Genomic DNA, 13,151 nt, shown 5'->3' on the forward strand with positions numbered 1-13,151 from the left:
GTGCGACTTATAGTCCGAAAATAGTTAAAACAGCTACACGGTAGCTGTTTTAACTAATTTAGGCTTTTTTTAGTTTAACTGATATTTTAGCCTCATGCTAGCTGTTTTAACTAATTTAAGATTTTTTTTTTCAGTTTTTAAGGCTACTTTGGAGTTTATATTTTAGCCGTATGCTAGCTGTTTTGGATAAATAAGACATTTTACCTTTTTATTTTTTGTTAATATAGCATTTAATTGTATTGTAATGTATTAAATTATAATTATATTTTAACTACATGCTAGCTGTTTTAGCTAATTTAGATTTGTTTCTTTTTTTGTTTTTTAGGCAAATTTGGAGTTTAGTAAATATTTCAGCTACATGGTAGCTGTTTTAACTAATTTAGGCGTTTTTGAGTTTAACTGATATTTTAGCCTCATGCTAGCTGTTTTAACTAATTTAAGATTTTTTTTTCAGTTTTTAAGGCTACTTTGGAGTTTACATTTTAGCCGTATGCTAGCTGTTTTGGATAAATAAGACATTTTACCTTTTTATTTTTTGTTAATATAGCATTTAATTGTATTGTAATGTATTAAATTATATATTATAATTATATTTTAACTACATGCTAGCTGTTTTAGCTAATTTAGATTTTTTTTCTAGTTTTTTAGGCTAATTTTGCATTTTGCTAATATTTTAGCTGGCTATCAGCTTCAGCGTTTTCTTCTATCAACCTCAGTGTTTTCAGCTATCAGCTTCAGTGTTTTTAGCTATCAATTTCAGCATATTCAGCTATCAGCACTAGCATCTTCAGTAGCCAAATTCAGCTTATATCATTCACACTAGCATTATCACAGGTAATGCTCTATATCTAGTTTTTAAAGTTTTTTATTATTATTTTTTTCTATGAAAATTGCTGTAATTATTTTTTTTTATATTTTATCCATGTGTGGCTTTCTGTAAAATTGTAAATGTTTACGTTTAAACTAGGGCTGCCACGATTAGTCGACTAATCGTCGACTAATCGACTATTAAAATAGTCGACGACTAATTTAATAGTCGATTAGTCGTTTCTTTATATTATATGGAGTCAGAGTGTAGTAAAGTTGAAAGTTATAATGGCATTATGTTAGCTTTTTGGACTATTTTGGCATTTATTAAGATTTTGGAGTTCAGCTAATATTTAAGCTACATGCTAGCTATTTTGGCTAATTTAGGCTTTTTTGTTTTTTTAAGCTATTTAGGAGTTTAGCTAATATTTCAGCTGCATGCTAGCTGTTTTGGCTAATATAGGCTTTTTTAAGCTATTTTGAAGTTCAGCTAATATTTCAGCTGCATGTTAGCTATTTTGGCTAATTTAGGCTTTTTTCAGTTTTTAAGGCTAATTTTGCATGTAACAAATATTTTAGCTGGCCATCAGCTTCAGTGTTTTTAGATATCCACTTCAGCATTTTCAGCTATCAGCTTTAGTGTTTTTAATTATCAATTTCAGCCTCTTCAACTATCAGCACTAGCATCTTCAGCAGCCAAGTTCAGCTCACAGCATTCACACTAGCTTTATTCCAGGTAATGCTATATATCTAGTTTTAAGTTAATTTAAAGCTAATTATGGTTAAGATGCTTTACATCCAGTTTGCACATGACCCGATTAGTCGACTAATCGGAAAAAATAATCGGTGATTAGTCGACTATTAAAATAATCGTTTGTGGCAGCTCTAGTTTAAACTGTGATTGGTACTCTGTTTCTGTTAGCCTACAAACCAACCTCGACCCCACGTCAGAGAAGAAAACAGTTCAGTGGTCCTCATTAGAAAAATTTGGGGACCCCTGGTGTAGATGAAGCATCTGTGGCTCAGATGCTTCATCAGCATTAATAACTATTTTTGTGGTGCTCCACACTTGCAGGAACCATTGATTGTATTTGATCTGCTTCAATTGGAAACTAAAGCTGTTTCACTTTGTGCTGCTGAAGAGCGAAACAAGTCAAACGTGTAGAACAGGGACGCCTGAGGAGAACTGGAAAGTGCTGGTGGACCCAGTCTCGTTTCTTTACACCTCCAAACAACATGAATCCAAAGGAAAGAGTTTTAAAATAACTCGCAGGAAGAACGATTATTTCTACAGCTGTGTCGTTCTGAAAGACTTTCATGTGATTTGAAGAAAAAAAAAGCAAAAATGTGATTTTTCTGATTCGATCAGACCAGCTGCTGACTGGATCACGTGCTTTTATTTAAAAAATCACTTTAGACGTAGACCTCTTACCCATCTATCCCCACTTTTTTGGTTCCTCATATATTCAAAACATCTTTTATTTTGAAAGGGGAAAAATGTAATTCTATAGTTTAATTTCACTTTGTTTTCTGACCAAAACGCCTTTTTTAAGCAAATCCGTGTTTTTATTTATGTAAGTTCCACTTTAATTAAATGTAAATATAAAAAGTGAAGTCGGTTTTTATCCGTGGCGCCAGATTCTGCTGTGACGTCCTTTTACTTTGCTTTATTTTCTGACAGTTATTCTGGCTAAAAGCAGAAACTCCAGCAGAATTTAGTTTCTTCCTTTCCCCTTTATTCAGTTTGACAGACATGTTTCCTCCATATGTTAATATGAGAGTCGTGGACGCTTAACAGTCAATCAAAACAACTGAAAGATTATTTATTTTACAGGTTTTTGCTCATTTTTTGGACATTCAAACCCCTTTTTCATCTTGGCAATAAGAATTTTCATTATTTCTAAGATCTGTTCAACAAAAATGTAAAGTCAACAAATTCTCTCCAACTATAAGATGAATGTAACTTTTTCTTTTCCTAATGAAAAGGAATGATTCCCTTCATTTACTGCAGATAAAACTCAGATTTATTAAATCACTAACATTGTTTTTCCAGTCATACTTTGCTTAGGAATTTCAAAATAAAAGCTGACTGGGTTGGAGAGCCGTGAACATCGGGAGTTCTCTCTCACAGAGGAGTTTAGGGTAAATCTTGGAGCGTCTGACAGCTTAAGGTGGATTCCTCGCTGCAGACGTCTCCATTAGCAGCTGATGGCGTGCAGTCATCACGCTCTCAAACACGGTTCTGTTGTTTGACATGAAGGCAGATTCCTGCTCTCTAAAAGCTTTAAGGGGAAGAACCGACGTCAGGGGTTACACATCAGTTATGGCGACTCAGCTGCAGACCATGTTTGTTTCCCATGTCGAGTGTTTGCTGCTGTCGCGGTACGTTCTCCTGACCATTTCTTTTTCCCGTTCGTGTGTCTCAGAATGACCAGCAGCTGGACTGTGCTCTGGACCTGATGAGGCGTCTGCCTCCTCAGCAGATCGAGAAGAACCTCAGCGACCTCATCGACCTGGTGAGTCCTGCAGCACACCGGCGCGCCGCCACGTTCGGATGACGGGCAGTTTAAGTAATAAACACTACGACTTCAAAAAGAGAGATACTAATAAAAAATATAATTTTTTGAAAATGTTATTTTCAGTTACAGAAAAAGGTTAGTTGTTTTGTTTCCTGAAAAACTAGTATAATATGCAAAAAATGCTTCTTAAATTAACTTTTTAAGGTAATTAGAAATATATGTTTACCTACTAAATACTTATTTGAAGGTTTGTGAGGCTGAATATCCAAGAATATTTAAATATATTTTACAAAATTAACTTATTCAATAAAAAACATTTTTTTTAAGTTTGTGATCTTGATGCATTTTGACACGTTGACCACTCCAAATATTGTGATGCATCTGGAAGTACGATGACTATAAAGCATTTCATTCCAAAACAAAGAATAGTAAAGAAGACAAACAAAAGAGACGTATGTCTGTACATAGATTTATCAAACTTAGCATTAGTCAGAATTTGATTGGGGGGAAAAATGAATTAAAAAGAGACGTATAGGTGTAAATTATATGATGATATAATTACTCTTGATCATAAATATACATGTTTGTACTTATACTTACAATACATGAAATACTGAATCCATTAAATGTTAAATTTGTCAAAAACTGTTGAATTTAATTGCTTGAAAATGATTGGGAGGAAGCAAACTTGTATAATCTTAACCTTATTATGTTTTGCTGAACTATTTTTTTTATTTTCCATATTTTTGGTTTATAACTTTTAATTAAAGACATTACATTATTCACGAAAAATATTTCATATATCTCAGATAAAGTGAAATGCTTAATGAATATAATTAGTCAAATCTATTGCCTTAATTATCTTGCTTCTTTAATTAATTCTAATATTTTAAAGCTTGAGAGTGATCATTATTTAGTTTTTAAATATCATAAAAAAAGACTATTTGATGGACTCTGTAAAAGACGGTTTTATGTCTTAGTCTCGGATGTAGAAAGAAAAGTTTAAAGCAAAATGAACAATTGAGCTGATTCTAGAGGATTATTTAGAATGGAGACGTTTGAGGTTCTCCTTCACTCCACTGTGGCTTTTAAAACTTCTCTCATGAGAACTGGTGGTGATTTAGTGACTTTGCAGCTCAGCTGCTCCATGATCAACATTCTGTGGATTTTGTTTTTTTTACCTCTTTAATTAAACTTCTGGACTGGTGTATGACAACTTTTTAACTGGCTGGACCAGTCTTTGACTCCTCACTAAGCACTTTATCCACTGTTCTCAGACAGACGTGAACATTTTCAATTTTCTCTCATTTAAACTCTCAAAGTTCAAACCTTCATAGACAAATGGGTCCAGTATTTTAGAGTGAAAATGAAGATCTGATCTCAATCAAAGATTGTTGAGGAGGCACGGCACAGAGCAGTTTAACGAGGTCAACAGCCAATCAGGATGCAGAACACTAAAAAACATGCAAAAAATGTGCAAAACCACGAAAGGTGGACAGTATGAAAAACTGAGGGCTGCATTCATTTAAATGTTTTGACGTTACCTTCTGCTCATAAGAGAAGAACCTTTATTCGTCTCTAAAGGAACGTCTGTCGTATTTTTGTTCTTGTCCTGACATGATGTGCACCAACACTCTTCTCCGCCTCTGAAAGGATTTGTTAAACTTTTCCGGTCAGCGGAGCTTTTTGACCAAAATCAGACGTGAATCAAATCCCACTTTAGAGCTGCAGCTTCTCCTCTGGTTTTCAGCCGGACCCCCACCTGCTCGACTTCCTCTTCTCTCACCTTTAATCCCCCCTCCCTCCCTCGGACATCTGCCCTTTTCTCCCTCTGCAGCCCAAGTTTCCGGTTATTAGTGATGATTATCACAGCCGTCAATCACCCGAGCCGAGTTTTTCTGCTCTTTTCTCTCTGAAAGTCATCTCAGAACATGCCTCATCTTCACTCCCCCTCATCTCTCTAGCCTGAGCTGCCAGGTGTGTGTTGTTTGTGGCTTTTTCAGGATAACACAGCCCCCATTGTGTCTGTGCTGTGATGCAGGAGCTCGAGGGGAGGGGCTCACGTCCATCTGTGAGAACTAATTTGTACAGGAACCACCCGCCATCCTTAAGATATTTAGTTTCCTGATGATGTTTCATCATGACTCCTCTGCTTGTGAGTAGGGCTGCCACGATTGGTCGACTAATCGACGACTAATTGACCAATAAAATAGTCAACGACTAATTTAATAGACGATTAGTCGTTACTTTATATTATATGGAGTCAGAGTGTAGTAAAGTTGAAAGTTATAATAACATTCTGTTAGCTTTTTGGACTAATTTGACATTTTTACGGTTATTTTAAGGCTATTTTGGAGTTTAGCTAATATTTCAGCTACATGCTAACTGTTTTGGCTAATTTAGGCTTTTTTTGCTTGTTTTTAGGCTGTTTTAGAATATAGATTATATTACAGCTACATGCTAGTCTTTTTGAATAATTTAGGCTTATTTTGTTTTTTGGCTGTTTTGGAAATAAGCTAATTTTTCAGCTACATACTAGCTGTTTTAGCTAATTTGGACTTTTTTTGTTTTTTAGGCTATTTTGGAGTTTAGCTAATATTTCAGTTAAATGCTAGTTTTGGCTAATTGAGGTTTTTTTAAGGCTATTTTTTGGGTTTAGCTAATATTTAAGCTAGCTGTTTTGGCTAACTTAGGCTTTTTTATTTTTTGGGGCTAATTTAACTTGTATTTTAGCTGCCTATCGGATTCAGCATTTTATCTATCATTTTCAGCATCTTCAGCTATCGTCACTAACATCTTCAGCTGCCAAATTCAGCTTATATATTCACACTAGCATTATCACAGAAAATACTAGTGTGAATAAATCTAGTTTTTAGTTAGCTTAAAGCTAATGATGGTTAAGGTGTGTATTTTACATCCACCTTGTGCATGATTAGTCGACTACTAAAGTAATCGTTTGTGGCAGCACTACTTCCTAGTGGAGCAGGTCTGTTTCCATTGAAGACATCAACGGCGTCTGATCACCTTCTTAATCCTAAAACGGCGTGCGGTTCTGTTGAGCTCTGCTGCTTCTCCTCGTCCAGGTTCCCAGTCTGTGCGAGGACCTCCTCTCCTCTGTGGACCAGCCCTTGAAGATTGCCCGGGACAAGGTGGTGGGGAAGGACTACCTGCTCTGTGACTACAACCGAGATGGCGACTCCTACAGGTGGGCTTTATGAGCGCGCTCCGTCACCGAGGAGGAGCAGAAACCACCTCATTAGTTCCTGATCGGATGTTTGTGGAAATGTTTCATCAATCGGTTGGTTTCCATTGATTTCCCGATCGTGTTCGGCAGATCCCCCTGGAGTAATAAGTACGAGCCCCCCATCGAAGACGGCGCCATGCCTTCAGCCCGCTTGAGGAAACTGGAAGTGGAGGCCAACAACGCCTTTGATCAGTACAGAGACCTGTGAGTTCCAGTGAGGCGTCCGCACGCCGAGCCTGCGCCACCGCGGCATAACCACATGTGGGGGTTTTTCTGTAGGTATTTTGAGGGGGGCGTGTCTTCCGTGTACCTCTGGGACTTGGATCACGGCTTCGCGGGAGTTATTCTCATAAAAAAGGCCGGGGATGGATCCAAGAAGATCAAAGGATGCTGGGACTCCATTCATGTGGTGGAGGTGCAGGTGAGGACCCACAAACCTCAGTGGGCGGGGCGGGGTGGGGGTACGTCAAATGAAAGCCTCATGGAGATGTCTGTGTTTTGAACAGGAGAAGTCGAGTGGTCGTACTGCTCACTACAAACTCACCTCCACCGTCATGCTGTGGCTGCAGACAACCAAAACCGGATCTGGTACCATGAACCTCGGTGGCAGCCTTACAAGACAGGTGGGCGGGGTCACTCCCGACCAAAGCGGTCCCGTCTGTGGTCCTGGAGTGACTCATCACGTCTGTTTTTTGTCACAGATGGAGAAAGACGAGACGGTCGGAGAATCTTCGTCCCACATCGCCAACATCGGCCGCCTGGTGGAGGTCAGTACCCGCGCTTTTAAAGGAGCCTTACCATGCTTCAGTCCTTCAGAGTAAACTATATCCATATGTATGATCATATATTACTTTTGGAACACTGAAAAACATTTTTTATTGAAATATGAGGTATTTTTGTGAACTCTTTTCATACCCTGGAAGTAAAACAACTTGATCTCTGAGGCTCCGCCTTCCTCTCCTTGAGGGTGCCGCCCATTTCATGACGTCATCACAGAGCCGTCCTCGTCAGCGTCCCCCATGAATAAAAACATTTTTTTTTTGTAGCCCAGGTGTTTATCTAAAAAATTCACACAGACAGAATGGTGAAGTCTCATGGATTCATTTTGTGATTAAATTTGGTCAAAAAATGCAAAGAACACCAGATGAAGATTTCAGGATTTATTGAAATGATGAGAACAGTGTTCTGATTAGCACTGGCTGTCAACTAATCTGTTATTTTTGAAGCTTCATTATTCTCCGCATCATAGTTACTCGCTTTCTCCATCAGGATATAGTCTACTCCCTTTCTTCCACCATAACATAGTCTGCTCCCTTTCTCTACCAGGAAATAGTCTGATCCTTTTCTTCCACCATAACATAGTCTGCTCCCTTTCTCTACCAGGAAATAGTCTGATCCTTTTCTTCCAACATAACAGTCTCCTCCCTTTCTCCATCAGAACATTGTCTGCTCCCTTTCTCCACCAGAATATAGTCTCCTCCCCTTCTCCACCAAAATATAGTCTCCAACCCTTCTCCACCAGGATATAGTCTCCTCCCTTTCTCCACCAGGACTTAGTCTCCTCCCCTTCTCCACCAGGACTTAGTCTCCTCCCCTTCTCCACCAGGACTTAGTCTCCTCCCCTTTCTCCACCAGGACTTAGTCTCCTCCCCTTCTCCACCAGGACTTAGTCTCCTCCCCTTTCTCCACCAGGACATAGTCTCCTCCCTTTCTCCACCAGGATATAGTCTCCTCCATTTCTTGCACTCCCTTCCTCCTGCCGTCTTCCCAGCATTCCCGTCTGCTTGCTCCATTCTCAGATCCATCCCAACATGTCGTGCAGATTCCTCACCAAAAGTTTCTCTTCACGGTTTCTTGACCGTCGCTAAGACGGCGTCTGCACGGCTGTGTTCTAGTCGGGGGTGGGGTTTGCAAAGCTAGCTGATCACCGCTAGCTTCGTGAAGAGAGTGTTTGTGTTAACCTGGGGGCGGAGCAGACTCTTCCTGTAGGGGGCGGTTCTCAACTTGTGATGTCAGCATGTGAGGACCTGCTCGTTTTCGTGGGTGTGGGAGGGGCTGCTGTTGCGTTCAGGTTTTTAGTGGATTAATCAGAAATGAGTGATCGGATCAGAATACCACTTGAGGTTCTTTATAGAGGATTGAACGTTATAATAAACTTTAACGCTCAAAAATCTGAGTTTTCACGGTTTATCCTCTTCAGTGTTTCTCTATCCGACTCCCGTCTGGGTCCTCATTGTTCAGATGGATTTGCATGTTTCTCTTCCTCTGCGCCGGATTCAAATGCCCGTGTTAATAATAGACTTCTCTTGCACTTGATGAAAAGATAAGATGGATCAAGTCTACAGGTGAACCAGCGTGCACGAGCATGCAAGAGCGTGCACGACGAACCGAAAACACCGGAAATGCTACAAAATCACTACAGAATGCTGGGAAAATAACCAGCCCCAGCCAGTATTTTTCCTCAGTGTAAACTGGGTTGGCCTCCTGAAGAACTGCAGTCCAGCAGCGTCCTCTGGCTCCCCCTACAGGCGGGATTCCACCTAGCAAGCGTTTATCATCTTCAGAAAAAGTGTTAAGATGGAAAAAGATTAAGTTTTAAAATTCTAAAGAGGTTTGATCTCGTTTGCAGGACATGGAGAACAAGATCCGCTCAACGCTGAATGAAATCTACTTTGGGAAGACCAAGGACATCGTCAACGGCCTCAGGTACAGCTCGGGAGCCGAACACGAACAGGACTTCCCTGTTTATCTATGTAGAGTCACATTGTTTGTTTGTTTGTCAGCTTTAGAGCCCAGAACAGATTCAACTTAAGAGCATTGAGGTTTTATATCTTCATTGTGGAGTTCCTCAGGGATCTACTCTCCTCCTCTTTTGTTTTTTCTCTTCTTCCAGTTTTCTGTTTAGAAAATTTTTTTGTTTTTGTTTGTGTCCATCTGAATTCAGTGACTACTCCCCCACACATGAGATTGTTTTTGTTCTGTGAATGTCAATGCGACTCGGACACATGCTCACTACTTTTGTATTTAAGACTTTAGGAATTTAGTGTTCTGATGATGAAAACTTGGAAGATTTATAAAAAAATATATTTAAATTAAAGGTGAGAATCTATTAAAAATTTACAAATTTACACAAAGTGATAAAAAATTAATCGCGCACATTTTTTTTTTAGCAATATTTGCCGACCGCTTATTATCTGAATATTCACAAAATGAAATCACACACAAAACTGTACATTTAGAACATTTATTTTTAATTATTGTTCACAGTTCAGTAAACTGGAGTTTTTGAAATATTGAGCAAAATATTCCCTATACGAAAAAGTCTTCAAATTTCAAAATTTTAAGTGGATTTGCAGCAAAGCATTTTTGGCTAGTTTGTTGCCTACTGGGGTTTTTTAGGCTAATTTAGAGTTTAGCTTCTATTTTAGCAACAGGCTAACGTTTTTGACTATTTTAGTTTACTGAGGAATTTTATGCTTTTTTTTTTTAGTTTAGCTAGTATTTAAGTTGTATGCTAGCTTCTTTTTTGGCTAATTTGGCATCTAATGAGGTTTTTATGCTAATTTGGAGTTTAGCTAATATTTTAGCAATGTGCTAGCTTTTTTTTTTTGGCTCATTTGGGGTCTACTGAAGTTGTTTTCCTAATTTGGAGTTTAGCTACAGTATAATTTCAGCAAGGTGCAAATGTTTTGGGCTAATTTGTTTACTACTGCGGTTTTATAAGCTAATTTAGAGTCTAGTTTCTATTTTAGCAACAGGCTAACGTTTTTGACTAATTTAGTTTACTGAGGAGCTTTTGGCTATTTTGGAGTTTAGCTAGTATTTTTAGCAACCTACTAAATATTTTTAGCAAAATTTGCATGTATTGGGGATTTTTAAGCAATTTTACAAAAAAATATTCCAGAAATTTAGGTTATCTTCAGCACATTTTCATAGTTGTTTAACAAAATTTCCAGTTTTTCAGCAATTTAACATTATGTAAATAGCCTTTTCATTTTCAGCTCATCCATGTTAAAGTTAAAGTAAGTTGAATCACCATTTTCAGCTTTAAGCTTCAGCATCTTCAGCGACCACTTTCAGCAAAAAGTATTCACACTAACATTATCACAGGTGATGGAACTTTTCTAGTTTAAATATGTTTTTTTCAAATGATAAACCGTTCAAACCCAATGCATTGTGGTCTATAATGAGCATTAATGTAAACTGTTTTTTCTAGGAAATTGTAAATGTTAGACAGCCTGTTTAGCACTCAAACCGTGGAGTCATCGTTGAATTCAGACTCTGTTCCTTCAGTTTCTCCTGCTGTTCTCCTCCAGATCGATTGAGTCTCTGCCCGATAATCAAAAGTACCGGCAGCTCCAGAGGGAGCTGTCGCAGGTCCTCACCCAGCGTCAGATCTTCATTGACTAGGGTTCCAGGTACACTCGGGAATGGACTCGTTTGAGTCATAACTTCCAGAGTGGAGCATGAAGAAATAACCGCTCCACTACTAACGTTTCTCCCCCCTCAGGAGTGTGTTTGTACTTTGAGTTTGCAGTAAAAATGCATATTTTCAGGTGTTGTTTACTCCTCTCCTGTCCGGAGAGCGTCCGCTTTCTGCCGGTTGTTTGGCGGTTTGTTCCCCTAAAGAGGTTTTAAAGGCGGTTCTGTGTAAACAGGAAACGTGTCTCAACACTAACAGCACTTTAGAGGATGACGCACTAATACGAGAGGCGGCATGAAGGAAGCTAACCGTGGTCATCGTGCACGCCGTCCTCGCCCTTCAGGGGGACACATGCACTTCCTGGTTCGCTGACGCTCTCCTCTCTTTCTCCGACAGGAGTGTTCAGACTCAGGCCGACAAGCAGCAGAAGGACGCTCTGAGGAACGACTTAGTGGAGGCACTCCGGCGCAAACAACCGTAGCACCTTTAGCAGCAGCTAGAGATGCTTTTCTTTTTTTGTTTTTGTTTTCTCTCTCGTCTCATCGTCTGCCTCATCTCTGTTTCTTCGTCTCCTCCATGTCTGTTCCAGTGCTGCGTTTGTGAATAACAAGAACAGGAGAAAATGCTTTGCTTTTTGTTTTTTTTCTGGTCAGTCTGGGTTTTTTATCCGTCATAAAGCCATCCTCTCACTCTTTTCTTCCTGATCCGTCTCCCACGTATGAATATAATGATAGTATTATCAAGGTTAACGATAATCCTCAGATAGTAACGATCCCATGTGTCCTCAGTCACTCTTCCTCTGTTGAGGAAACCCAGGCTGGAGGTGACGAACGCCCGCCAGGCTGTGGCGTCACGGTTCACCCACTGAGTCTTCGTGCGACACCCCCACTCCTCCCATCATGCATTAGTACTAAACGACGTCCGTCGTGTCGCCGTCAGCCCCAAACGCCAGCAGCTCTGACTCTGCATGCATGTGTCCGGACGCTGCAGGACGAGGGGACGGACTGTTATCACCCCCCACACGTGCACACTCACATGCACATTCAGAGTAGACATGACGGTTACTCCACCTCTTCAGCTCTTCTCTCACCTGCTCTGTCTTTGTTGGGGGTCACAGTTTGTCTTTGTGTGTCAGTGGAAACCTTTGAATGTTTCCATGGTGGACGGGAATCTTTTTTGTTTTTTTTGTTTTTTTTGGCTCTTCTTTTGTAAAGCTTATGATTCATATTGTATTAGAGCCTCCAGCAACAATAAAAACTGTAAAAAGCTACGCTGCTGCTCTCTTTATTTGAGTCTTTGTGGATCTCTCGGGGCATGAACACAATCTGGAGCTTCTGTGGTCTGGATCCAACTGTTGAATAGTTTTCATGTTTGTCCTTATTTTACCAAAAAATATATCAATTTTCAAAGTAATTTTTTTAAGAAATACCAATTTTAATACTGGGCCCAATTTTCTTTTTATTTTTATGTATAAAGTACATTTGTAAAAGTATCACATTTTTAGAAACTACCTTTATTTGCTGATGATACAACCATTTCTTGTTCAGGAAAAAATGTAAGACATTTAATACACGATATTGAAATGGAAATGGTCAAACTTAAATATTGGTTTAATAATAAGTAGGGCCGGAAATCGATTTAAAAAATCACTTATTAATCATAAACCTGGAAAAAATGAATTGCAATTGATCACAATTTACTTTTTTGTTGCAGTTTTGCCAACAACTTATCTGAAAAAAATCACAATCACACAAAACCACATTTAGAACGTTTATTTTTAAATAAACCATAAAAAAATCAGATTATTCACACTTTTGTATTGTGAATAATCCCTACTATTCACAATGTTTTAGGTACATTTTATTACAATATGCATCTTTTTAACAAAAACAGGCCAGAGAGAAAATGAAAAAGTAATCTCAACCGATTTATTTATTTTAAAATTGATGATGGTGTTATTAGGATAAAACTGATAAGTGTTTTAGTGCACACAAAAAATTGTCTTAGAAGTAAAATTAAAAGTAAAGTGACTGAAATTATCATGAAAAATATTAAGACTATGTTATATTGTTCAATTTTACTGCCTTATTTCTGTCTTGAAGTGTTGGATAAAACATATAAAACTAATTTATATTTACTGCAGGAAAAAAGTTATTCG

The 13,151-nt window shown here is 38.6% G+C and overlaps 1 protein-coding gene across 2 annotated transcripts in view; it reads left to right on the top strand.

The window, feature by feature from the left end:
• Positions 1-12,263, top strand: part of capzb (capping actin protein of muscle Z-line subunit beta) — a 16,322-nt gene extending 4,059 nt beyond the window's left edge. Inside the window, exons 2-10 of one of the 2 annotated variants that reach the window (XM_024269994.1) lie at positions 3,234-3,323; positions 6,410-6,531; positions 6,661-6,774; positions 6,850-6,991; positions 7,077-7,193; positions 7,272-7,337; positions 9,200-9,276; positions 10,887-10,988; positions 11,390-12,263. In XM_024269994.1, coding sequence (XP_024125762.1) covers positions 3,234-3,323; positions 6,410-6,531; positions 6,661-6,774; positions 6,850-6,991; positions 7,077-7,193; positions 7,272-7,337; positions 9,200-9,276; positions 10,887-10,980 — 822 coding nt within the window. In that variant the 3' untranslated portion in view covers positions 10,981-10,988; positions 11,390-12,263. The remainder of the gene's footprint in view (positions 1-3,233; positions 3,324-6,409; positions 6,532-6,660; positions 6,775-6,849; positions 6,992-7,076; positions 7,194-7,271; positions 7,338-9,199; positions 9,277-10,886; positions 10,989-11,389) is intronic. The other variant, XM_024269995.1, reaches the window with a different exon arrangement.
• Positions 12,264-13,151: the final 888 nt, after the last annotated feature.

Source organism: Oryzias melastigma, linkage group LG5, assembly GCF_002922805.2.
Source record: "Oryzias melastigma strain HK-1 linkage group LG5, ASM292280v2, whole genome shotgun sequence".
In the NCBI taxonomy this organism is placed as follows: domain Eukaryota; kingdom Metazoa; phylum Chordata; class Actinopteri; order Beloniformes; family Adrianichthyidae; genus Oryzias; species Oryzias melastigma.